The 27,593-nt window shown below is 40.9% G+C and overlaps 1 protein-coding gene and 1 non-coding gene across 2 annotated transcripts; one reads left to right on the top strand and one right to left on the bottom strand.

Moving 5' to 3' along the window:
• Positions 1–21,232: 21,232 nt before the first annotated feature.
• On the bottom strand, positions 21,233–21,339 carry LOC145044620 (small nucleolar RNA R71). Its single transcript, XR_013681568.1, has one exon. It is a non-coding gene; the product is annotated as a small nucleolar RNA R71 (small nucleolar RNA).
• Positions 21,340–22,410: 1,071 nt separating this feature from the next.
• Positions 22,411–23,526, top strand: LOC145040355 (uncharacterized). Its single transcript, XM_078988295.1, has one exon. It carries the CDS (start codon positions 22,411–22,413, stop codon positions 23,524–23,526), a length of 1,116 nt encoding a protein of 371 aa, XP_078844421.1.
• The last annotated feature ends 4,067 nt before the right edge of the window (positions 23,527–27,593 follow it).

The following is a 27,593-nucleotide window of genomic DNA, read 5'->3' on the forward strand; positions in this document are numbered from 1 at the left end:
CTCCTGATGAGCACCCTGATGGTACCTTTCCATCAGGTCTTGGTGCATTTCAAAAGGGTAGAACTCTTCATACGACTTTTGGAGCTCGGCTGTCATCGTGGCCATCATGATACATGCCACCTTAGTAGCATCTCTCTCATGAGTCCTGAATTCAGCGATCTCCTCAGGAGTAGCACTGGACTCATCAAGTTCTTTTAACTCCTTATCGAGGACATATTCTTTGTCCTCATAACGAGTGACCATCCTGATGTTCCTAATCCAATCCATGAAGTTCGAACCATCAAAGATGACCCTCCCACAAAGATTCATGAGTGAGAAAGAACCAGTTGGGTTAGAGACTGAAGCATTAGTGTTGGAAGACATCTGAAAAGAGAGTAAGTTTAGATTAGATATATAGGATCCTTAATAAGACACCCAAATGTAATATTAAGGCTACGATCCAATCACAATATATTACACTTAGAAGAGGGATGCCGTAATCTATGTAATAATATATTTGAAAGGTAGGTGAATGACGATTCACCAATTTCCACCATGAAAACGAAATGATTTATTAGGTTTAATTGGATTTGAAATTCCTAGATTCTTTTGAGATTCATTGAACTTTTCAATGGCATGTTTCAATCTCGATTGTGCCCTTCAAGTTTTGTGACTGGGATGCCGAGGATCACAAAACAAGGTGTGAATAACCATGCTAATTCACTTGGTACCCTTAATATTATCACCTAATCAATGTGCCGGTTAACCACACACGCTACATTGATCTATGACAAACATTAAGTCACCCTTCGTGATCCTTACTAGTCCTAGTTAGTGTGCCGGTTAACCACACATGCTCCACCAACGACTTGGTAAGGTACAAAGTGTGAATTCCATGGACTAGCACCATGTTCACATTTTTCCTAAAATAACTAAGATTGGGAATTAAAAGAGTTTAGTTATTTTATAATATTCATTATACTTTTAATGAGGATTTAAAGTCATTGTTCTACCCGTTCGGCTAACGACCCTCCACCGATCAAGCAAGCGGTGGGTGAGAGTATACACCCATTAATTCGCCATTTTATAGGCAACAACCTTATACCCACCTTATAGACCGGCTTCGTGAATGAGGCCTACTAACGGTAAAACGACTTATTCTTATACATATATATAATAATTAACCATTAATGTTATAAATAGTATAAGGGTTTAATTTTAACTATTAAAACTCTAAGGGTTGGAATTAAAGTTTATTAAAGTGTGTGAAACTTTACAAATTCCAAAACTTGAGGGCCAGTTTTGTAACTTTGCAAAACTCTTCATTTCATAACTTATGAATTAAAGGTTCATAAAAATGAAGACTCTTCATTTTCATGTAACTTATGTGTTTTAAGTGTGTGTTAAATAAGAGTGACCTTTGGAAATCCATAACTCGAGGACAAATTATGGACTCCATTAAAACACATAAATGATAAAGAATTAATCCTAAACAATTCAGCAAATAATTCCTATCATTTTCTAAATTCATAAGAACATGAACATGATCATCAAAAATTCAAGAATTATATGAACATATAAAATGATGGAATTTTGATATATGCTATTGTAAATGGATTAGAACAACCACTACACCAACTAAAATAAGTTTTATAACACCAAAACAATTTAGGGTAATGTTTCTATTCCATATCCAGCAGCAAAAGTCGAGAATTTGCACTCTTTCGATCCTACTCTTCGAGTGCATGAAGTTACTCGACGAGTAGGTTGAAGTTTGCCTTGGACTCGTCGAGTCCCCCCAATGGACTCGGCGAGTCCACCATGCAGACAGCAACGATTTCAACTTTTATCACTATTTTGCATCAAGTATCAAACAAGCAAGCCTAGGCTCTGATACCACTGTTGGGTTTTGAGCAATCTAACACTTCCTAAGTGTGCATGCAACCCTAATAAACCTTGGATCTATGTTTGTCTAAATACATGCAAAATAATAATTTTCCAAGGTTTATAACCTATTTAACATGGCATGGGGAATATTTCAACATAAAAGAGTTAGAAGAGATTACATACCTTTTGGTGAGTTTGGTTCAAATGGAATCACAAACACCACAAACTCTTGGAAAACTTTGAGAGAGTATACACCCTTGTATAAAATCGGCCACCCACATGCACACACACACTAGTTTACTAGTTTTCTCTTAGGCTCCATTTCATGCTCCATAAGCATGCTTATATAGTGTGTATGGTTAGGGTGAAACCCTAATAACCCATGTCTTTTCCTTTCCAAGGATCCATGGGTTAAAAGCTCCATGGATCATCCATGGACTTCCACATAAGCCTAGCCCATTAACAAATGAGTATTAGCCCACACTATATAAAACAAATAGCCCATAATCTAATTAGTCTTCCTTTTAATCTCTAAATTAATTCAGAATTAATTTAAGACTAAAACTAATTAAATAACGTAACTTCATATTAATATATTATAACTCATAATATATTAATAAACATATGTGTATAACTCTCATAAAATTATCCATAATAGTTTGGATGAGATGCAACCCAAATGGACCATGCCGGTCGGGTCAAGTATATACCAAATAAGTTATGGACTTAGACACCTTATCCAACATTATGGGCCCGTACTACTGAAATTTGAGGATTCGTACTCAAGTCGAGGAAGGACGAGGCAAGACCGGGGAACTTGTAGTAGACGTGATCCCTCGAGTTATGTTAGTAATCTGACATTTGTTATGATGTTTTTCAGAATGGGGGTTCTACGCCGTAGACCAGTAGTTGGCAGTTCAGGAGAGGGATGATGTTCAGGCTCAAGGGCCGAGCAAACTTGGGAGTTCCTCTCCTCCGAGATCACATACACTATTCTTGAGTAGACTCCAGTGATCTTCAGTTTGATCAAGGAGGGTATTATGGATGGGAGGTTGAGAGTGTTCCGTGCTGAGGTGGCGGCCATGATAGGGTCGTGCACGCTCACCTTAGGGAGTTCAAGGCCTGTGGAGATCCCGATTACCATGGGGTCCGAGACCCCATTGCTAGTACCAGGTGGTTGGTGGATGTTGCCAATACTTTCCGCACCAGTAGATGTCCCGAGGGGGACAATGTCAGATTGACATCCTGTCTTCTAAAGGACAGGGCACGAGACTGGTGGGAGGAGGTCGCTAGAGCCATTGGCGATGACACATTTTTGGATGCCATGACCTGGGGTGATTTCACGAACAAGTTCAGGGTCGAGTTCGCACCTGTCATTAAGGTGCAACAGCTTGCTAGGGAGTTTCAGGACCTTCAGCAGACGACAAAGACTATGGTGGAGATTACCGCCAAGTTTAGGGAGATGGCTCTTCTTGTTCCGCAGTATGCCATTGACGAGGAGATGAAAAAGGCCCGATATCATGAGATGTTGTGGAGTGATATCCGCCAGTTTTTCAACTAGTCCAGCTGTAAAACGTTGGAGGATATGTTAGCACAGGCTCCGGAGAGGGAGATCGATCTGGAGATGGAGAGAAAGAGGAAGTCGTAGTTGATGTCTAGCGCAGCGAGTTCGGGAAAAAGCCCAAGGTATTTGATCACAAGTTTAGAGGTCAGCAGAGCGACAGTCGGTGTGGCAAGTGTGGCAGCTTGCACGATAAGGTGTGCAAAACGGGGAGCTCTGGCTGCTACAAGTGTGGTCGGACCGGGCACATGAGTAAGGATTGTACCGCTACTACCACTGCGACCCCCACCCTAGCATCTGATCTGATTTTCTTTCATTGCAATCAGAGGGGACACAGAAGGTCCTAGTGTCCGAGTTTAGCATCAACAGGACAGGTAGTGGCACCCGCTCCTGCTACCCTGAGTATTACAGTCGGCCGAAAGGGTCGGGTTGAGACACTGGTGGCGAAGAGCAGAGCATTCCAGTTGCCAGCTGAGGAGGATCGAACGACTCCTAATGTGGTTACGGGTATGAATCTTCTCCATCATCTTTTATTATTATCGTTTATTGCTTATGGTTATGTGTTTGTTTATAGGATTGTTCCTAGTGAACGGCATCTCAGCTCTAATATTGTTTGATTCGGGGCTACCCAATTTTTTGTGTCACTCGCGCTTAGAAAGCGATTTAGTAGAGCTCCCGGGGAGCTGGATTGCCCACTCGATGTGGACATAGCTGATAACAGGACTGTCAGAGTCGCGAGGGTTCATAAGGGGTGTATGTTGTAGTTATTTGATGAGCAGTTCTCAGTAGACTTGGTTCCTATTCCCCTGCGAGGGAATAAGGTTATAGTAGGTATAGATTAGCTGAGCCCCAATGGGGCAATGATTGATTGCGAGCTATAGTTAGTGAGGGTTCGCACTCCTAGCAGGGGAGAGTTAGTGATTCAGGGCGAGAGACCACAACACGGACCGATTCATTATTCAGCAGCGAGAGCGAGGCGCTACTTTCAGCAGGGTTGCACGGAGTACGTCGCGTGTGTTATGGAGACCCGGGATAAGGGAAAGGCGACGGTTGATGATGTACCGATGGTACGAGAGTACCCGGATGAAGGATTTTCATAGGATACCTCCTGAGAGACAGGTTGAGTTCCAGATTGACCCGATCCCTGGTGCGGCTCTGATAGTCAGGGCATCGTATCGGTTGGCTCCTTAAGAGATGCTGGAGTTGTGTACGTAGTTACAGGAGCTGCTAGAAAAATATTTTATCAGACCGAGAAGTTCGCCATGAGGAGCCCCGATCCTATTTTTGAAAAAGAAGGATGGGTCGCGTCGCATGTGTACAGACTACTAGGAGCTGAATAAGGTAACAGTGAAGAACCGTTACCCACTCTCGAGGATAGATGATTTGTTCGACTAGATTCAGGGAGCATCTTGGTTTTCTAAGATTTATTTACGGTCCGGATATCACTAGATGCGAGTCCGAGATGAGGATGTACAAAAGACCGCTTTTAAGACCTACTATGGTCATTATGAGTTTGTGGTGATGTTGTTCGGGCTCACCAATACTCCAGCCGCATTCATGGATCTCATGAATCGCATGTGTAGACCGATGCTAGACCGATGGTTATAGTGTTCATTGATGACATCTTGATTTATTCCAAGACTGAGGAGCAACACGAGGAGCACCTGAGGGAGGTGCTAGAGAACCTGAAGAGGGAGAGACTCTTTGCAAAGGTCTCCAAGTGCGAGTTTTGGTTGCGTGAGGTGCAGTTTCTAGGGCATCTCACCAACCAGAAGGGTATAATAGTTGATGCGACCAAGATTGAGGACGTGATGTAGTAAGAAGTCTCGAGGTCTCCATCAGAGATTCGGAGCTTCTTAGGTTTGACAGGGTATTACGAAAGATTTATTCAGGACTTCTCCAAGATAGCAGTACCATTGACCCGACTGACCAAGAAGTCGGTGGTATTTCACTGGGGTCCTGAGCAGCAGGCAACCTTTGAGACGCTCAGGCAGCAGCCGTTCAAGGCACCAATTCTCACTCTGCCAGAAGGGGTAGATCATTTTGTAGTATAATGTGATGCTTCGATCACAGGACTGTGATAGCTTATGCTTCGAGGCAATTAAAGCCTCACAAGGCTAACTATCCGACTCATGACTTGGAGCTGGGGGCGGTGCTTTTCGCCCTCAAGATTTGATGACACTACCTCTATGGGGTCCGATGTACTATCTACACGGATCACAAGAGTTTGAGGTATCTCATGGATCAGGCGAATATGAATATGTGACAACCTGAAATTTCTTCCGTTATTTTTAATCCATCTCCGTTAATAAAAATTTAATTTTATTAAATTTTCCGTCAACTTCTTGTGTTAGAAAATCAGCTAAGGTGATAGTTATAATTCTATACGAGTCGGAATACCAGAAATCGTGCGAAAAACTTTTATTTTCTCGAAAATCTACATGTTCACGGCGAAGAAGAGTTTACGGCCGTAAACTCGCATACTACCGTAAACCCGTTTACGGTTGGTTCCAGGTGGACCCCACCACGAACCATACCCTTGGCCTATAAATACAGGACCGCCACCTAACTCTCTTGACTGTAAACACCAAAAAGCCCTTCTTTCACTCGAAAAACATCGGAAATCATCAGTTGGGGTCGTTTGGGAGCATCTGGAACACTTTCTCTTCATAAACATACACCCTTGTTCTTGAGTTTACAGCCATAAACCCTTCAATCATCAAAATCCGCAAACTCAGTTCACGGCTGTAACCCCTGTTTAGGTCCGTAAACCCAGTTCAGGGCCGTAAACCCAGTTCAGGGTCGTAAACCCCATATACAGCCTTAAACAACTCTTAAGTGGTGAAAAGCCTATTTCCTCGATATAACCAAGTCCTGGTGACATTCCTTAACCAAAAACAAGTGTGTACCTAACACTTTATCTAACACAATCGCTAATTCAGATACGTATATGTATTTGATGATATTAGGATTCCGTTAATGTGTGTCAACTCGAGGATCTTTTCATTCAATCCTTTGCAACCAAAAAACTCTGAGTTCATACCGCTACTCTTTTATAGTTTTTTTAAATGTTTTCAGGGGGGAAATACAAGCCAAACATAAAGGTTTTTCACAAGTCATTAATTGATGCAATTTCAGTGATTTTATATCAAACATCTAGATACTTTATCCGTTTTGTAATATGCGGAGCATAAGGGATGTTTTCTAAACACAATTGCATAGTTTTCAGAACAATACATGAACATAACATACCAGTCAATCTATAATAGGTATAGTTTGGGGAATTCATTACCAGTTTTAGAGATTCAAACTACGGACAATGACAAACACATAAACTATGACGGATTTATCTTATTCATTACTACATACAGAACACAAGAGTATTTTACTAAATAATTATTTTGCATATAATTATTTATAATATACTCCATATACAAATGATTTCCAGCACAAGAACAACAGAACAACACGTAAACTAGTTAATACAGGATTGCGAAACCTCTCTTGATTGTACCCTTCGGGGTACTGGTAAATCCTCACGTTTATTATAACCAAAGTCTCCTGGAGGGAGAGTGTGAAATTTGTGAATAGATCTATTCGGCACCAACAATCCCACACCTGAACTATTAGCTACAGTTAGGCAGGCATGCCTGGGGTGACAAATTTTGTAACATACGACGCCTGAAGAAACATTAAGGAGGTCATCAGGCATATTAGTATGGTTATACGAACTCACAATAGTATAAACTAACCTTTGTTTACGAGATTTTCATTCTTCAATAGTTTTATTTTAATTAATAAGACTACTTACTTACTACACTGGAGGGTATTCTAGGGATACAACCTCAGTTTTATTTTATGTTATAAAACTACCTTACTTACTGGTGGTAACTAGGGTTTTCAAACGGAGCATAACTTAAATACTGGCGGTAGCCAGGGTTTTCAAACGAAACATACCTTACATACCGGCAGTAGCCAGGGTTTTTCAAACGGATCATACTTTACTTACTGATGGTAACCAAGGTTTCGATACAAACGATGTTTTACTTACAATGAAAACAAACATTTGTACAGATTTAGTGACTAGTTTCCAATACAAAAACATGCTTATGAACTCACCAGCTTTATGCTGGTATGTTTTTCAAACCGCTTGTATTCTCAGGACAACGATAGACATGTACCTTTGCCAGCTTTTGGAGGAGACGGAGCATGTTAGAGTCGCGCCTTTTACTTTTGTTATTTACTCATGTATACAAACTATGTTTTCAAACATATGTAAATCTTCATATTACAATGTATTGGTTGTGTTTACTTGATTACTATGATGCGATTGTTGTGATACTACACATGACGTCACCCACCCCCGGACGTTTCCGCCGTCTGTCTTGACGGTTCGGGGGTGTGAAAGATTGGTATCAGAGCCATTGTTTATAGTGAACTAAGTATAAAGAACCTTACATGGCTTACAACTATAAACACTAAGGGGCTGAAGTGCTCTTAACTAAAAGTATACTTTAAAATATAAGTATTTTATAGGAAGTATACAAGTATACCTACATACCAAAAACGATATCATAAGTAGAACAAAACAAAAGTATTTCGATGGTGGACACTGCGGTTAAATATGGGAGTTATGTAATCATGTCTAGGGTCAATATAGCTTGATCAACTATATTTATTCGAGACCTGACCAACATGTGCTTGGGAGTGGCTGTGGTGTTGCAGCAGGCCTAAAACTCACCAAGTATTACTACCACAAGATATCGATAGAACAAAACAGACAACTTAAAATACCATAGGAGCATTTTAGCCAGAGCCAATTACACTGTAGAGATTTGTTCCAAGTGTTGCTACTTATTCTTTCTTAGTGATAGTTTACTTGTATTAATAACTTTTCCTTAATTATCGCTTAGTAGCACACTTTACTTGTCGGATAGAGATATACCTTGCTTTATATCTCTTGATTCAAAAGTATAAGGGACTTACCATCTTCTTCTTCCTGATATAGAAAAATATGCCTCCAAAGAAAAGACCCAACAGAAAGAACAACAATCCTCCGACAGCTCCCGCTCCACCACCTCCTCAGTTCGATCCTGCTATGTTTCAGGCAGCTGTTATTGTCGCTGTGGCTGCCGCGATGTCATAGATAAATTCTGGGGATTCTAGCGGATCGGGAAGTGGTGCTCAACCCCTTAACCTCGATGGAAACCAAGGACACCAGAAGGAGTGTTCCTACAAGGACTTTATGAACCCAAAGCCCGTACCCTTTGATGGAAATGGAGGCGTCATTTCCCTAACTTGATGGATCGATAAGATCGAATCGTTCTTTGAGATCTGTACATGCTCGTAAGCGAGCAAGGTGAAGTTCGTTGCTTGAACCTTCAAAGACAGAGCATTGACCTGGTGGAATCGTAGGGTAAAATGCCTAACCTTGCCAATAGCAAAGGCTATGGGTTGGGAGAGCTTGAAGGAGCTCATGCTTGCTGAGTACTGCCCACGGGGTGAGATGCAGAAACTGGAGCACGAGCTATGGAACTTAAAGATGAAGGCTTCCTACATTTCTACCTACACTACAAGGTTTGAAGATCTAGCACTTCTCTGCTCGGGAATGGTCACCCCAGAAAGCAAGAAAATGGAGAGATACATTTGGGGATTGACGACCCCTAACACAAGGAAACGTTTTGGCCTCCAGGCCAACAACTTTTGATAGCGCCAAGTGCCTGGCGCAGACTCTACTAGATCATGGCATTGATCTTGATAAAGTGACAGCCACTCCTGAACCAGCTAAGGGGAGTGGTGAGAAAAGAAAGTTTTGGAAGCAGCGAAAGGGCCAGTCTTCGTAGAAGCCCTCCAAGAAACAACATACAGTGGAAGTTCACGCTGCTACTACTCCTGTCGTTGTTCCTACAAGTCAAGCACCTGCCAGTGGATATGCAAGTACCCTTCCTCGGTGTAACAAGTGCAATTATCATCATCACATTCCCGGCCCATGCTATGAAATGCTCTGCAACAACTATGGCAACAACGGTCACACGGATCGAGGCTGCAGAACACCAATCCAACCAACCAATCAGGAATCTGGAGTAGGTGTTGGTCACGCCTGTTATGGTTGTGGGGAGGTTGGGCATTATAGGAGAAATTTACCCAAGGGAACAACAACTGGTAGCACAGGGAGAGTACTGACTATGGGGCAAGAGGAAGTAGTTGCAGATCCCGTAGTTGTTACAGGTACATTCCTCCTCGACATCTCTTATGCATGCATTCTTTTCGATTATGGTGTAGAGAGAAGTTTTGTTAGTCATGCATTCAAGCATCTCCTCAAACAGAAACCCTAACCTTTAACCGAAAAATTTAACATCGAGATGGCTAACGGTGAGAAAGAGAGCACTAACAACATATTCGTGGGCTGTGCCCTTACCCTAAATGACCATTCCTTTCCCATCGACCTTATGCTAGTTTCCTAAAAGAGCTTCAATGTCATCATCTACATGGATTGGTTGAGCCCCAATCGTGCTGATATCCTTTGTTATGAAAAAGCTATCCGTCTCAATCTTCCTTCTGGTGAAACCCTCCTGATTTATGGCGATAAATTCAACTCGAACCTCTGTATTATCTCGTGTATCAAAGCCCAAAAACTTCTACGAAAGGAGTGTCATGCATTCCTAGCCCATGTAATTAACGAGAATCAGGAAGTTGAAGACCTCGAGAGCATCCTCAAAGTCTGCAAATTTCCTGATGTCTTTCCCGAAGAACTCCCGGGAATCCCTCCCGAGCGCCAAGTCAAATTTCGCATCGACTTAATTCCCGGAGCTACCCCAGTAGCTAAATCCCCTTACTGCCTAGAGCCAACGAAAATGCAAGAGTTATCCATCCAACTCAATGAGCTACTTAGCAAAGGATTCATCAGATCGATTTCCTTACCCTGGGGAGCACCATTTTATTTGTGAAAAAGAAGGATGGATCTTTTCGGATGTGCATTGACTACCGCGAACTGAACAAGCTCACCGTCAAAAATTATTACCCTCTTCCACGAATCTACGACCTTTTTAACCATCTTCAAGGAGCCATCTACTTCTCCAAAATATACCTAAGATCAGGGTACCATTAGCTAATAATCCACGAGAGTGATGTTCCTAAAACAACATTTCAGACTCGATATGGTCACTACGAATACATAGTAACTCCCTTCGGTCTAACCAAGGCACTGACACTATTCATGGACCTGATGAATCGGTTGTGTTGTCTTTTTGATGAAAAATTTGTTGTCATGTTCATCCACGATATAATTGTCTATTCGATAAGCGAGGAAGATCACAGACAACACTTGAGATTATTGATTGAAACTCTAAGGACAGAGAAGCTATGCACAAAATTCTCCAAGTGCGAATTATGTATTCGAAAATTAAATTTCCTAGGTCATGTGGTAAGAGAAGAAGGCATACATGTGGGCCCCTCAAAAATCAAAGCGACAGAGAATTGGTCAGCACCGAAGACGCCCACATAAATTCATGATTTTTTTGTATCACTAGCTATAATCGCAGGTTTATCCAGAATTTCTCCAGAATGGCCAAACCCTTAACCACTCTGATTCAGAAAGGTGTACCCTTTTATTGGAGTGAAAAGCAAGACACTGCATTCCAAACATTGAAGCAGGCCCTATCCGGCGCACCTATCTTGTCTTTGCCCGAAGGTATGGAGGACTTCGTTGTCTATTGTGATGCATCCAATCAGGGCTTAGCCTGTGTACTCATGAAGCGAGGAAAATTTATTGCTTATGCCTTATGGCAGCTGAATACACACGAGGTCAATTATACAACTCACGACCTGGAATTGGGAGCAGTGGTCCTCACATTGAAAATATGGAGACATTACCTCTGTGGAACCAAGTGCACTATATTCACTGACCATAAAATCCTGCTGCACATCTTCAACCAAAACGAGTTGAACATGAGACAACGACGATGGGTAGAGCTACTCAGGGATTAGGAGTGTGAAATACGCTACCATCTAGGCAAGGCCAATGTGGTGGCTGATGCCCTTAGCCAGAATGACCGCTCAGGTCGTAGAGTGAAGACACTAACAATGACTATCCATTCCCACTTATCTGCACAAATCAGAGAGGCTCAGTTGGAAGCCTTAAAACATTAAAACCTGCCAGGAGAATCCTTGAATGCAATGGAAAAGAACTTAGAGATCAAGGGAGATGGAGTCTATTATTTCATGAACCAGATCTAGACCCCAAAGTTCGGTGGTTACAGAAAGGTCATCATGAACGAAGCTTACAAGACTAGATACTCCATTCACCCAGGTTCGGACATGATGTACCTTGATCTCAAGAAACTATAGTGGTGACCAAACATGAAAGTAGATATCGCTACCTTCGTAGGCAAGTGTCTGACTTGCGACAAGGTGAAGGTCGAATATCAGATGCGCTCAGGTTTGCTTCAGCAGCTGGAGATACCTGATGGAAGTGGGAGAGGATTACCATGGATTTCATAACCAAATTACCCAAATTTCCGAGTAGGTACAATACCATCTAGGTAGTAGTCGACTGATTGACAAAATCCACCCACTTTCTGCCAATGAAGGAAACTTTCAATATAGAGAGACTCACGCGAATCTACATCCAAGATATAGTCCCACTGCATGGCGTGCCGGTATCCATTATCTCTAATCGAGATAGCTGGTTTACCTTGAGGTTTTGGCAGTCACTATAGAAAACTCTTGGAGCTAAGCTGGATATGAGCACAGCTTACCATCCTCAGACAGATGGGTAGAGTGAGAGAGCCATCTAGACCTTGGAAAACATGTTGAGAGCATGTGTAATCAGTTTCGGTAAGTCGTGGGACACCCATTTGCCCCTGGTTGAATTCTACTACAACAACAGTTATCATACCAGCATCAAGGTTGCTCATTTTGAAGCCCTCTGTGGTCGTAAGTGCAGATCCCCTCTGTGCTGGGCTGAGGTAGGTGACACACAATTAGCCAAAGGACAAGTCCCCGACAACACTCTCACAGGCCCAGAGATCATCTGTGAAACCACTAAAAAGATCATAGAAATCCGGGAACGACTAAAATCTTCACAAGATAGACAAAAGATCTATGCCGATAAACGGCGAAAACCCTTGGAGTTCCAAGTTGGAGACCATGTTCTATTGAAGGTCTTGCCCTGGAAAGGCACGATATGCTTTGGAAAGCGTGGAAAGCTAAATCCAAGATACATAGGACCCTTCGAGATCCTTGCTAGGATCGGTACCGTAGCCTACAAACTTCGTTTACCTCCAGAACATAGCATGATCCATCCCATCTTCCACATCTCGAATCTTAAAAGGTGTTTATCCAACGAAACCCTAATGATCCCTCTCGGTGAGATTGAAATCAATGAGAACCTAAACTTCATGGAAGAACCGGTCGAAATCATTGATAGAGAGTTCAAACAAACAAAAAAAAGTCGCATCTTGATAGTGAAAGTTCGCTGGAATGCCAAGCAGGGGCCCGATTTCACTTGGGAGCGTGAAGATCAGATGAAACAGAAGTATCCGAATCTCTTCCCGAATCCATGATTTGTACTCTATGTTCGAATTTCAAGACGAAATTCCTTCTAACGGTGGGATGATGTGACAACCCAAAATTTCTTCCGTTATTTTTAATCGTGCGAAAAACCTTTATTTTCTCGAAAATTGACATGTTCACAGCCATGACGATTTTACGGCCGTAAACTCATGTACGGTCGTAAACCCGTTTACGGTTGGTGCCAGGTGGACCCCACCACCGAACATACCCCTAGCCTATAAATACAGGACCCCCACCCTCCTTTGAACCTTCTTGGCTGGAAACACCCACTTTCTCTCCTTAACTCTGTTGATCGTAAACAACAAAAAGCCCTTCTTTCACCCGAAAAAATATGGAAATCGTCATTTGGGGCCGTTTTGGATCATATTGAACACTTTTTCATCGAAAACAACACCCTTGTTCTTGATTTTACGGCCGTAAACCCTTCAATCTTCAAAAGACACAAACTCAGTTCCCGACCATAAACCCTGTTCACGACCATAAACCTAGTTTTCGGCCGTAAACTCTATTCACGGCTGCAAACCCAGTTCATGGCCGTAAACCCCATATACGTCCTTAAATAGCTCTTAAGTGGTGAAACATCTGTTTCCTCGATTCAACCAAGTCCTGGTAACATTCCTTAACCGAAAACAAGTGTGTACCTAAAACTTTATCTAACGATATCGCTAATTCAGATACATATATGTATTTAATGATAATAGGATTCCATTAACTGCCATGTGTGTCAACTCGAGGATCTTTTGATTCAATTCTTTGCAGCCAACAAACTGTGAGTTCATACCCCTACGCTTTTATAGTTTTTTTTAAATGTTTTCAGGGGGAAATACAAGTCAAACATAAAGGTTTTTCACAAGTCATTAACTGATGCAATTTCAATGATTTTCTATCAAACATTTAGATACTTTATCCGTTTTGTAATATGCGGAGCATAAGGAACGTTTTCTAAACACAATTGCATAGTTTTCAGAATAGTACATGAACATAACATACCAGTCAAACTATAATAGGTATAGTTTGGGGAATTCGTTACCGGTTCTAAAGATTCAAACTACGTACAAAGACAAACACATAAACTATGACAAATTAATCTTATTCATTACTACATACAGAAAACAAGAGTATTTTACTAAATAATTATTTTGCGTATAATTATTTATACTCTACTCCATATACAAATGATTTCCAACACAAGAACAACAAAACAACAGAACAACACATAAACTAGTTAATACAGGATTATGAGACCTCTCTTCATTGTACCCTTCGGGGTACTGGTAAATCCTCACGTTTTATTATAACCAGAGTCTCCTGGAGGGAGAACGTGAAATTTGCGAATAGATCTATTCGGGACCGACAATCCAACACCTGAACTGTTAGCTACAGTTTGGAAAACATGCCTGGGGTGACAAATTCTGTAACATACGACGCCTGAAGAAACGTCAAGGAGGTCATCAGTCATATTAGTATGGTTATATGAACTCATAATAGTATAAACTAACCTTTGTTTACGGGATTTTCATTCTTCAATAGTTTTACTTTAATTTATAAGACTACCTACTTACTACACTGGAGGGTATTCTAGGGATACAACCTTAGTTTTATTTTAAGTTTTAAAGCTACCTTACTTACTGGCGGTAGCTAGGGTTTTCAAACGGAGCATACCTTAAATACTAGCAGTAGCCAAGGTTTTCAAATGAAACATACCTTACATACTGGCAGTAACCATCGTTTTTCAAACAGATCATACTTTACTTACCGATGGTAACCAGGCTTTCAATAAAAACGATGTTTTACTTACAATAAAAAGAAATCATTTGCACAAATTCAGTGACTAGTTTCCAATACGAAAACACGCATATGAACTAACCAGCTTTATGCTACTACATTTTTAAAACCTCTTGTATTCTCAGGACAATGATGGACAAGTATCTTTGCCAGCTTTTGGAGGAGATGGAGCACGTTAGAGTTACATCTTTTACTTTTGTTATTTACTGATGTATACAAACTATGTTTTCAAATAGATGTAAATATTCATATTACAATGTATTGTTTGTGTTTAATTAATTACTATGATGCAATTGTTGTGATACTACGCATGACGTCACCCACCCTCGGACGTTTCCGCCGTCTGTCCTGACGGTTCGGGGTGTGACAGAATATGAGGCAACGTCGGTGGCTAGATGTGGTTATGGATTACGTCTGCGAGATCCTTTACCATCCGGGCAAGGCTAATGTAGTTGCTGATTCCCTTAGCCGCAAAGCAGCAACGACTCCGATCCGAGACATATGTTTGAGGATGACAGTGACGACTCTATTGCTAGAGCAGATCTGAGAGGCGCATGTGGAAGGTAAGAAGGAAGAGAGCAGAAAGAGTGAGAGAATCGTAGGCGAGGTGGCCTCATTTGATTAAAATAGCCATGGGTTGTTAAACCTGCATAGGAGGGTCTAGGTGCCCTACTGGGGAGGGGTACGACATGTACTGATGGATGAAGCTCACGAGTCCAGATTCTCCATCCATCCCGGGGCGACAAAGATGTATCGGGATCTTTGCCCAAATTGTTGGTGGCCCTATATGAAGTGCGATATAGTGTGGTATGTGGAGTGATGCCTGACCAGCAAGAAGGTCAAGGCAGAGCACCAAAGGCCCCATGGCAAGATGCACCCGCTAGACATTCTCGTGTGGAAATGGGAAGACATCACCATGGATTTCATCACAAAGCATGCTAGAACCTCACGTGGAGTAGATTCGATATGGGTCATAGTGGATTGATTAACCAAGAGTGCTCACTTCATTCCGATTCTAGAAAGTATCTCGGTAGAGAGGCTAGCCGAGATCTATGTTCGAGAGATCGTGGCACATCATGGGGTGCTGGTCTTGGTAGTATCGAGCGATATGTACATTTTAGTTCTAGGCTTTGGAAGTGGTTTCACGATGAGATGGGTATTCATCTCCATTTCATCATCGCTTTCCACCCTCACTATGATGGATAGAGCATGAGGATGATTTAGACTCTCGAGGACATGCTTCGAGCATGTGTGCTAGATTTTAGTGGGAGTTGGGATACATATCTTCCGTTAGCATAATTTTCGTACAATAACAACTATCACTCCAGTATAGACCGGCCTCCCTTTGCGATGCTCTATGGGAGGAAGTGTAGGACCCTAATTTGTTGGGGAGAGGTTGGTTAGAGAGTCATGGGGAGTACGGAGGTTGTACTCAAGACCATAGAGCTGATTCAGCAAGTACGGAGCAGGCTCCAGACTGCTCAGAGTCGGCAGAAGAGTTACGCCGACAAGCGGTGTTCGGACTTAGAGTTTCAGGTGGGCGATATGGTCCTCCTGAAAGTATCATCCTAGAAGGGTGTTATTAGATTCTGAAAGTGGGTCAAGCTAAGCCCCAAGTTTATTGGTTCATTTAGGATTCTAGTCCTTGTGGGTTGAGTTGCACATCGGCTAGATCTTCTAGCAGAGCTCAACCAAATCCACAACACATTCCATGTTTCTCAATTATGGATGTGCCAAGTGGACGAGTTTGCGGTGGTACCCCTTGAGGACATTCAGGTTGATGATAGCCTAAACTATATCGAGAGGCCGGTGGTGATTTTGGAATGTAAGACGAAGGAGCTGAGGAAAAAAAAGGAAGGGTTAGTTAAAGTGCATTTGCAGCACCGCAAGGGTTCAAAGTTGATGTGGGAGCCCGAGGAAGATATGAAGAGGCACCACCCGAAGTTATTTTTGCACACCGCAGACTTCAAGGATGAAGTCTAAGACCAGTGGAGGATAATTGTAACACACGGTTCCAGGTATGCATCTATGTTAAGTTAATTCTATATAAATTTTACCCTCGGACTCGATGAGTTAAAGGCCCAACTCGACGAGTAAGAACAAATCCGGGTCGGGGACTAAGAAGCATTCTCGATGAGTTGAAGGCCTAACTCGTCGAGTAGGCACTGTTTGATGGAAACCCTAATTGCAAGGGTTTGCCTCCCTATTTAAAGAACATAATGCCCCCCGTGGCCTCCCTTATCACTCCCTCAATGCCCAAAAAGCCATAAACTGCCACCCTTGAGCCTTGTGAGTATTTGAGTGCCATTTTGTAAGTTATCTTGTGTGATTGAAGTCGGGTGAAGAAGAGATAGACGGAGGATTCAAGAAGAGATTTCAGATTCACACTTGACTTTTGATTTCCTATCGATTCTTATTGTTATTTTTGGCTTCGAGGATTGCTTCTTGGGATTTGGATGTCGTTGAAGGGTCCGCATGGCATATAGGTGCCATCTTTAAGGCCATGAGAACCTCCATGCATGCTATTAACCCCCGTTTGGACCCCTTTAAGCTTAAATGTTTCATGCAAGCACGTAAAGTTTATGAATTTACGTGATATATCATCCTTAGGAGCCCAAATCTACCTTTTGATTAAGTTTTGCACGTCAGAAATCGACTTATAGGCTCGGTCATTCGTAGACTCGATGAGTCAGTTTTGGGACTCGACGAGTAATGGGTTGATTCCTTAAATCAATTCGGGGTTCAAAGGATCCCAATTAAGTTTAGAAGAGATTAGATGAGTCTAGAGGAGTGACTCAACGTATTAGGACATAGCCATGGCTTGGAAACCATGGGACTCGACAATTGGAAGAACACACTCACCGAGTCCAAGGCAATCTCCCATCCCATGAAGATAGACTCGTCGAGATGTTCATACAACTTGGCGAATCACAGAATGGACATGTTCATATGATGAATATAGACTCGACGAGTTGTTCATAAAACTCGGAGACTCGGTTAAAGGTTGTCCTGATATCATGAATAAAGGAGAAATCGTCTATTTCTTACTAAACTCAATGAGTAGAATCAGATTGAGGGCAAATGAAGGACTAGGGGACTCTACAAGTTGGCAGGCTAACTCGGCGAGTCAGGTCAACTGGAAGTTGACTTTGACCAGGATGTTGACTCCAGCCAAGGGTAAAATGGTCATTTTACCCTAACAATAGTTATCAGTGTTTTGACTAAGTGTCATTGTGTAAATTAAAGTCGGGGAGTCACTGGAGCAGCAATTAGACATTTCCCACTCAGTATTTCAGCAGTCAGCTACGTGAGGTGAGTTTCCCTCCAATAGGAGAGGGTTTACGACCACAATGTGGGCCCGTTTAGATGATAGTAGTCCCAGAAATGGGTCTCATGCCTGGGTAGTCGCGACAAGTAGTTTGTATGGTTGATGTCGTTGTGTTTCATGCATGTATATGTGATTATGTTATATGCTACAATCATGTTTATGTTGGACTTTAGTCCGATGCAACGGGTATGGCCCTAGTTAATCCCGACTTTGGTCCGATACAGGGGGCAAGACCCTAGTTAGTCTGAACATCGGTCTGATGCAGCGGGCAAGGCCCTAGTAATTCCGGACTTCGGTCTGATACAATGGGTGAGGACCTTGTTAGTTCGGACTTTGGTCCGATGCAGCGGGCAAGGCCCTAGTTATTCCGAACATCAGTCCGATGCAGTGGGCGTGGCCTTAGTTCGGACTTCGTTCCAATAAAGTGGGTAAGGCCTACTATTTGTTTTATATATTATTGTATGGTATGTGGTTGCTTAGGGGAGCTTACTAAGCTTCGTCCTTACAGTTTTAAGTTTTGGTTTCAGGTACTTCGAATAGCAATGGAAAGGGCTCGGGACGATCACACGGCTCTCACCACAGTCTTCAGCCTGGGAGCTTTACTCTGATATGTAGATATGAAATATGACGTGAGATTTGATATGTGATAGATATTGTGAGATTTTGAAACACATAGTGTATGATTTTATACTCTGGTAATTAAAACAAAATTTTTGGGTTGTATTCTTGGGATTGATATTTGCATATTTAGCTATATTTTTATGTTGGATTTTTTATCATTTATTGGCTAATTAATTGCATATTATGGAAAAAAGATACTTAATATTGTTGAAATTATATTTTTAGTCCAAAAAAAGAATCTCAGAAGCAAAAGGAAGCAGGAGATATGAATGAAAGCTCGGGAACAAAAGAAAGAAGAAAAAAGGCTTAAATCTGAAGCTACTCGGCTAGTAGGGTCATTTACTCGACGAGTAGATGCGAAGGTTCGCGAAGCAATACGTGGAATCCTTGTCGTACACGGGTTTTATGTGACGAACTCGCCGAGTAGGTAACTGGACTCGGCGAGTAGCCCCTGTTTTGAGAAAACGATAAATAGACTTCACAAACCCGAATTGAAGACCTCTCTGGAATTTTTGGTGGAACACTTGGCAATCAAGGAAACCCTTGGAGCTCTAGAAGACGTTGAAGAACCCTAATCCTTCATTCTTAATAGATTAAGGCACTTTAGGTTTAATTTTCCACTTTACCTTTGAATAGAATTATTTTAGGTTTATTTGAATTCGTTTTTAAGCTTTCATACACTGAAATCATGAACTGATTTCGTTAGTTTCTGTTTGGGGGAAAAAATTTTGCTCCTATGGTTTAATTTACTTTTTTTGATTAATTGTTAGTTGGTGATATTGTTAAATTAAGTTTGTTAAAGACCCTAATGCATTAACCATAACTATTTTCTGTTAATTGCTAAGTGATTAAGCTGCATGAATATCTCTTAATTGCTTATCTCATATAATTTATGTGAACAAAATACTATATGCCTAGGAATAATGAGCAAGAAACCATGATTAATTAGAGAATGGGTAAATTAATGTGTGAGCTTGTGTGATACACCATCAATAAGAGGTTAATTGAATCACCAAATTTAATTAGCTAACTACAAGTCTTATTTAACCCGAATAATTAACCTAGGAAATCTATTAGTTTAATCAAATGGCCATTGCTTGACTTGGTATATTTTCTAAGGATTAGTAATAGTGAATGCGAATCTAATCACTAGAGTCGGTAACCAATAATAATTAATCTATCATATTACCATAAAAATTAACCATAGGAGTAAATGAGTTGAACCTAAACAGAAACCCTTTTTGATCATTGAATTTAGTTTGTTTTTACGTGTTTTCAGCTTTTATTTGAGTAGTTAAGTTTTAGTTAAGTTTTTAGTCTTGCAAAACTAGAGAAACCCATATTTTCTATTTCTTGTTTTTAGTTAATTCTAGTGTTTAGTTTTAACTTTCCGTTCCTTGAGTTCAATACCCTACGTATTTAGCTACACCAAAATTGATAGGTCCACTGCCTTTTTGTGTCAATTTTATAATTAAAAGTAGGATTAAAACTAGTTTAGCTTACACACAACAAGTTTTTGGCGTCGTTTCCGGGGAACGGTTCAAAAAAAAAAATAACACTAATTTCTAGTTTTATCGATCCTTTGTGTGAGATTTATCTTGCACAAAGTTATTTTTAGGTAATTTAGTTATCAGGATTAGTTTTAATAGTTCTCTGTTTTAGAAATTTAATTAGAATTTTTTTTCTATCTCTGCCTTTAACTCGTCGAGTGCAGTCGAAGCGACTCGGCGAGTGCATCGCTGTTTCACAGTTTTTAGTTTTATTTTATTTTTATTCTTTTTTTGTGTTTTTCTTGTTTTGTTTGCAGGAATTTCATGACCAGAGGATCCAACACACCCTTGGTTCCCCCTTTTGAAGATCCAGAATCCGCTTTGAGGAAAGACAAAGGCAAGGACGTTGAAAACTCAGATACCCCTAAGAAGTCACCTTTGACTAGCATGAAGACGGTTTTGGGGAAGAAAAAGAGCAAGAAGCCAGGAGAGACCAGTAGTCGAAAGAGCGAAGAAAGCAAGTTAGAGGATATTGAAGACAATCCAAAAGAAGCCGAATTCGAATATGACTACAAAACTGAATACGAAGAGGAAAGCGATCAAGAAGGTGACTTTGACAACACCATGGCAAACATCGATGAAGTTCCCATGGGCGAATGGAAGAAGAGGATACGAGGTGATACCGGCTAGGGACGTATGCAACCCGCAATTCCCGCGACTGCCACTTTTGTTCTTAAGGGTCACAAACTTGCCCAACTCAAAGAGATCCCCTTCTACGGAAAAGACCACGAAGATGCTTATAAACACTTGGATGAAGTCAATGATGTAGCTAATTATTTTAATGTTCCATATGTGCCTCGCGAAACCCAACTGCTTCGTATGCTCCCAGTTACATTCAAAGGTGCTACAAAGGATTGGCTCAATGCACTTCCCCCCGGATCCATCACTACATGGGCTATGATGAAGGAAGAATTTATTGACCAGTTTTGCCCACCTTCAATGATAGCCAAGTTGAAGAAAGCTATTGCCAATTTTGAACAACAAGCTAGAGAGTCCCTTTATGAGGCATGGGAAAGATACAAGAGTCTACTAAGGAATCCCCCACATCATGATCTTAATATCCAATAAGAAGTCTCAATTTTTTATGATGGGGTCAATGTGACTACAAGGCAGCTTCTCGACTCGCAAGGACCGCTCACCAAGTAGCCACACCCGGTGATCAAGGAATTAATCGAGGAGTTCTCTAAAAATTCTAGAGAATACCATAACCCATGAAATGAAGTAAGCAGGGGGTGGTGAACACTGTTAACGATAGCATGGTGGAAATGTTGGCTAAACTAGATAGTTTAGATAGGAGGATGACTAAGATGGATAAAACAATCCATGCTATCCGGGTGGGATGTGAGAATTGTAGAGGACTGCACCTCAGTAAAGATTGTGATTTGGATGAGAATGGATACAAGAAGGCTATAGTATTCTACTCAAGTGGTGACATATTTGATGATAATTAGAAAAAACCAAAGAAGGACTGGCTCCCGTATGACGAATACAAGAAGGCAAAGGAGGAGAAATACAAGCAAAAAGAAAGAGGTTTCTATCAAAACGAGGAACTGATTATGTAAAAGAGGGCTAATTTGGAAGAGGTACTTACAGGATTCGTAGCCGCATCCGAGAAATGACATAATGATACCAATGCTAAACTTATGATGAAAGATCAACAATCTTTGCTTAGGAATCAACAAGCATCTATTCTCAACATCGAAAAGAAGCTGGGGCAACTTGCACAACAAGTGAATGAGAGAAGACTGGGTGGACTTCCGAGCAATACCGAAAGTAACCCAAAAGGTACACATATAAACATTGTCACAACTAGGAGAGGGAAGATTATAACCCCTTTGGCCCCTATTCAGAATGAAGATCCAAAGCTGGTACAAAAGAAGGAGGCAGAAGGGCAGAATCAAAATCAGACCCAGTTGAACCCAGACTCTACTCGCCAAGTCCAGGATATGGACTCTACGAGTCTGACACCTGATCAGAAACTTAAACCTCTTGTTAAGCCATATCAGCCTCCACTTCCATATCTAGCCCGAGCTAGACAAGAAAAGAATGAAGAAGACTACCAAAAGTTTCTATAACACATAAAGGCTCTTCAAATTAATATACCATTCATAGAAACAGTTGCTCAAATGACAAAATACACCAAATTTATCAAGGAGCTTCTAACTAATAGAAGGAAGATGGAAGAAGTGAAGAAAGTGGTTCTGAATGAGAATTGTTCTGCTGCCATGTTGAACAAACTACCAAAGAAGAAGGGTGATCCAGGTAGCTTAACCTTTCTTTGTCAATTCGGAAATTTAGCTACCATCTATGCACTGGCTGATTCAAGGGCAAGTGTAAATCTCATGCCTTACACGTTTTTCAAAAACTTTGATCTTCCTGAGCCAAGGCCCATTCGTATGGAAATACACCTAGCAAACAAGTTGGTTACATTGCCTACGGGAATTTGTGAAGACCTTTTGGTGAAAGTGAAAAAGTTCGTGTTCCCTGCAGACTTTATAGTTTTATACATGGAAGCAGATCCCCAAGTCCCGATCATATTAGGAAGACCTTTTCTTAATACATCATGTGTTATCGTAGACCTGCGAGATTCTAAACTTACCCTTCGGGTAAGAGACCAATCAGTCACTTTCAGAGTTGATCAAGCCATGAAGCATGCAAGGAGTAGTGATGACACGGCATTTTCGATTGACATGTTGGAAGAATTGTTGGAAGATTGGAATGAAGATAAACCAAGCAAGTCCACTGTCTCATTTGAAGAAGAGCTTGATGCTGAAATGGACCTGCTAGACTTAGAAAGACTGCTTGAGGAAGCTGATTATAACGATTTGATCAGAAGTGCAGAAATTCCGACTCGCCGAGTAGCCTCGACCGACTCGGCGAGTCCATTCGAAGAACCCCGAACAATCGCGAATATTACAACGGACTTGACGAGTGCCCTTACTGGACTCGACGTGTTCAGCATGCTGAACACAAAAGCTAAGCTTAAGGCACTACCAGATCACTTGGAGTACGCATTTCTTGAAGATGGCCAGGAAAACCCTGTAATTATAACTGCTCATTTGGCCAAACATGAGAAGGAGAGCCTTGTGGGTGTATTAAAGAAGAGGCAATGTGCTATAGCATGGAAGATAACCAACATAAAAAGAATTAGTCTGGCCTATTGTTCCCACAAAATCAACTTAGAAGTTGGATTAAAAGATGTAGTACAATGCCAAAGAAGACTCAACCCGAACATGCAATAAGTTATTAAAAAGGAGGTGGTGAAATTACTAGATGTCAGAATTATTTATTCATTCGCTGATAGCCCATGGGTGAGTCTGGTCCAAGTGGTTACGAAGATAGGAGGTATGACGGTAGTGGCTAATGAAAACAATGAATTAATTCCAACAAGGACGGTAACCGGGTGGCGAGTTTGCATCCACTATAGGAAGCTAAATGAGGCCACATGCAAGGATCACTATCAATTGCCTTTTATCGATCAAATGCTTGAGATGCTTTCCATTCATCTTTATTATTGTTTTCTCAATGGGTTTTCGGGGTACTTTAAAATTCCAATCGACCCACAAGACCAAGAGAAGACCACTTTTACATGCCCGAGTGGAACATTTGCATATAGATGCATGCATTTTGGGTTATGCAATGCACTTGCTACTTTCCAAAGGTGCATGCTGGCTATCTTTCATGATATGATCGAAAAGTTTATGGAAGTTTTTACGGATGACTTCTCGGTTTTTAGGTTCTTTTTTGAAGATTGCTTGTCCAACTTGGATCTAATGTAAGCAAGATGTGAGAAGACCAACCTTGTCCTTAATTAGGAGAAGTGTCATTTTATGGTGAAGGAAGGAATTGTTATAGGACACAATGTCTCGTGGATGGGGGTAGAGGTGGATAGAGAAAAGGTGGACACTTAAGCCAAATTTCCACCTCCAACAAATGTCAAGGGGGTAAGAAGGTTTTTAGGCCATGCAGGGTTTTATAGGCGTTTTATTAAAGACTTTTGGAAGATCACAAGACCCTTGATTCAACTTCTTTTGAAGGACACCCCATTCAAGTTTTCTAAAGAATGTCTTGAAGCATTTAATTTGTTGAAGGAAAAGTTGACTACTTCACCTATTATGGTAGCTCCAAATTGGAGTCTTCCTTTTGAGTTAATGTGTGATGCTAGTGACATTGCGGTGGGAGATTTTTTGGGACAAAGGATTGACAAGCATTTTCAGCCAATCTATTGTGAAAGTAATACCCTGAACCCAACACAAGAGAACTACACTACTACAGAAAAGGAGCTACTAGCAGTGATTTTTTCATTTGATAAATTTCCCTCATATTTGGTTTTGTCAAAAAGTATAGGCTTTACAAACCATTTTGCCCTAAAGTATCTTTTTGCTAAACAAGATTCTAAGCCATGGTTGGTTCGTTGGGTATTGCTACTACAGGAATTTGATATTGAAATACGATATACGAAGGGGATGAAAAACATAGCTGCCGATCATCTATCGAGATTGGAAAACCCGCACTGGGAAGAGTTAGAAGAAAACAAGATTGGAGATGAATTTGCCGAAGAGGATTTATTGGTTATAGTAGGAGAGATTCCATTGTTTGCAGATATAGCTACCTATTTAGCTAATGAATACATCCCAAAAGACTTGACCAGCCAACAAAACAAGAATTTCTTTGTAGAAATCAAGTATTACTTTTGGGATGAGCCATACCTCTTTCGTAGCTGTGCTGATGGTATGATAAGAAGATGTGTATCCGGGAAAGAAAGTCGGGAAATCTTGGAGCATTGTCATAGCGGGCCCACCTGAGGACATCATGGAGTGCAATATACGACCAATAAATTTTTTGATTTGGGTTTTTATTGGTTTACTATCTTTAAAGATGCTACAAAATTTGTCAAAGAATGCGATTCATGCCAAAGGTTGGGAAACATTTCATCACGCAACGAGATGCCCCAACAAAGTATTCAAGTTTGTGAAATATTTGATGTTTGGGGAATTGATTTCATGGGACCTTTCCCAATGTCAAAGGGAAATAAATACATTTTGGTAGCAGTCGATTATGTATCCAAATGGGCGGAGGCACAAACATTACCCACGAATGATGCTCGAGTACTGGTACGTTTTCTTAAGAAATTATTTTCAAGATTTGGAGTTCCAAGGGATTCAATTAGTGATCAAGGCACCCACTTTGCCAATGATCAAATAGCTAAGGTGTTGCAAAAATATGGTATCCAGCATAGATTTTCAACATCCTATCATCCTCAAACGACTGGGCACACTGAAGTTACAAATAGGGTGCTGAAGAGAATATTAGAAAGATCGGTTGGAAGTAATAGAAAAGAGTGGTCGGATAAGCTTGATGATGCACTATGGACGTTTAGAATAGCTTTCAAAACACCTATTGGTACTACACCATATCAGTTGGTTTATGGGAAGAGTTTTCACTTGCCAGTTGAGATTGAGCATAAGGCATTTTTAGCTTTAAAAATGTGCAATTTTGATTTGGCTAAACTTAGAAAAAACCGATTGATGCAAATGAATACCCTTGAAGAACGAAGGAGTTAGGCCTACACTAGTTCCTTAATTTACAAAGAAAGGACCAAGAATTGGCATGACAAAAGACTCAAGGGTAATAAGGACTTTCACAAAGGAGAAAAGGTGTTACTGTTTAATTCAAGGCTCAAACTATATCCGGGCAAGCTTAAGACATGACGGGATGATCAATTTATAGTAAAGAATTTTTTTCCACATGGAGCTATTGAGCTAATATGAAGAGATGGAACTGCTTTCAAGGTCAATGGTCATAGGGTGAAGAGATATGAAGAAGGAATTCCGAGAAATGAAGAACTTGAAGAAGGGATGATGCTGGAAGGGATCACAGCAACGTAAGCGGGAAGGAGTCCAACTAATGACTCCTTGAAAAGAAGCACTTCCGGGAGGCAACCTGCGTTTAGAGTTTGCTTTCTTTTTCTCTTTTCGTTTTTTATTTTCATTTTGCTAAGGATTTGTTTTATCAATCTTCTCCTGTGTTAAAATGATTGCTTGAGGGAAAGCAATGCTCAAGTGTGGGTGGAATACATTTTATTTTGCAAAATCAATTTTTTCACAGAATGAAAAAGTCGACAATCCCTAAGTATACTCTGCGAGTCCATTTCAGAAATCCCGAAAAAACGCTGAATCAGGAATTTACTCGCCGAGTAGGTATATTTTACCCGAAAAAAAGAGATTTATTTTACATTCTATAAAAGAGGGGTTTTTACCCTAAATTGCAAACACTTTCAGCCACCACCCCCATACTTGATGTGCACTCTCTCTAGCCTTCATCATGAATCTTCTATTTTTCTGCGAATTCAACCAACAAGGTAACAACTTTAGCTCTTAATCCTTTACAATCTTCGATCTTTGGTGAAATATCACCCTTAGTTTCTGGAAAATCCCGATTTTGGGAAGACTTAGACTTTAGAGTTTTGATTTTTGACAAATTAGGATGTTTTAGACGTAAATTTTTACCATCATATGCCCCTGGAACATACCGAAGCAAACCCCTGAAATAATTCATGGATTTGGCTGGTTAATTTCATCAGAACAAATCTAGACTCCAACAGTTCATCCTACTTGCCGAGTCAGTTTGTGGATTTGAAGAGTCCATGCTGTTGATGTCCAATATTCTATCATTTTTAATACTTTTGGTATTTTGCTTGTGGTTTTCTTGTTTCTTTGCTGTGCAGGAACCATGTTTAGGAGAGATCAAAGTTCACGAGGAGGCGGTTATCGGGACATCCCGTGGTTGACTTTTCCAAGCATCACCAACAAGTCTTCACTTACACATGCAAAAAGCAAGCTAGAGGCTTTGAAGCGAAAAGAAAAATATGTCCCTAATGATTTGGACTGGTCATGGATGGGGCAAGCTAGGTTGGAAGAAGCACTGAACTATTATTTGGTCAAGTCTTGTGAAGTTAATGGGGGTACAAATAATCTGTGACAGGTGGAGTCGGTTGTTCAAGCTTCAAGAACCCGTGTCTCAAGAGCTTTGCTGGGAGTTCTTCGCCACCACCTCTTTCTAGGGTGGTAATGACTACTATAGCCCAAATATTATTTCATTCTGTCTTGGAGGAGAGTTTTGCCAGTGCAACATTGTAGAGTTGGCTTGGAGGCTTGGTATTTATGATCATAATGAGATCATGTCCGAGACTTTTGAGTCATTCTTGGAGTAGTGCCATAAAGACTTTCCCGAGGATGTGGTTGGCTCTACTTAGTGGACCACCATTGCCAACCGGGTTTACATTCCTTCATACACACAAGAGGGGAGC

The sequence above is a fragment of the Lactuca saligna genome, chromosome 4 (genome assembly GCF_052625555.1).
Source record: "Lactuca saligna cultivar CGN05327 chromosome 4, ASM5262555v1, whole genome shotgun sequence".
Classification (NCBI taxonomy): domain Eukaryota; kingdom Viridiplantae; phylum Streptophyta; class Magnoliopsida; order Asterales; family Asteraceae; genus Lactuca; species Lactuca saligna.

What these genes read in the sequence shown, in the direction of transcription:
- LOC145040355 (XM_078988295.1), top strand. Translation starts at nt 22,411, where the DNA reads ATGACAAAATACACCAAATTTATCAAGGAGCTTCTAACTAATAGAAGG.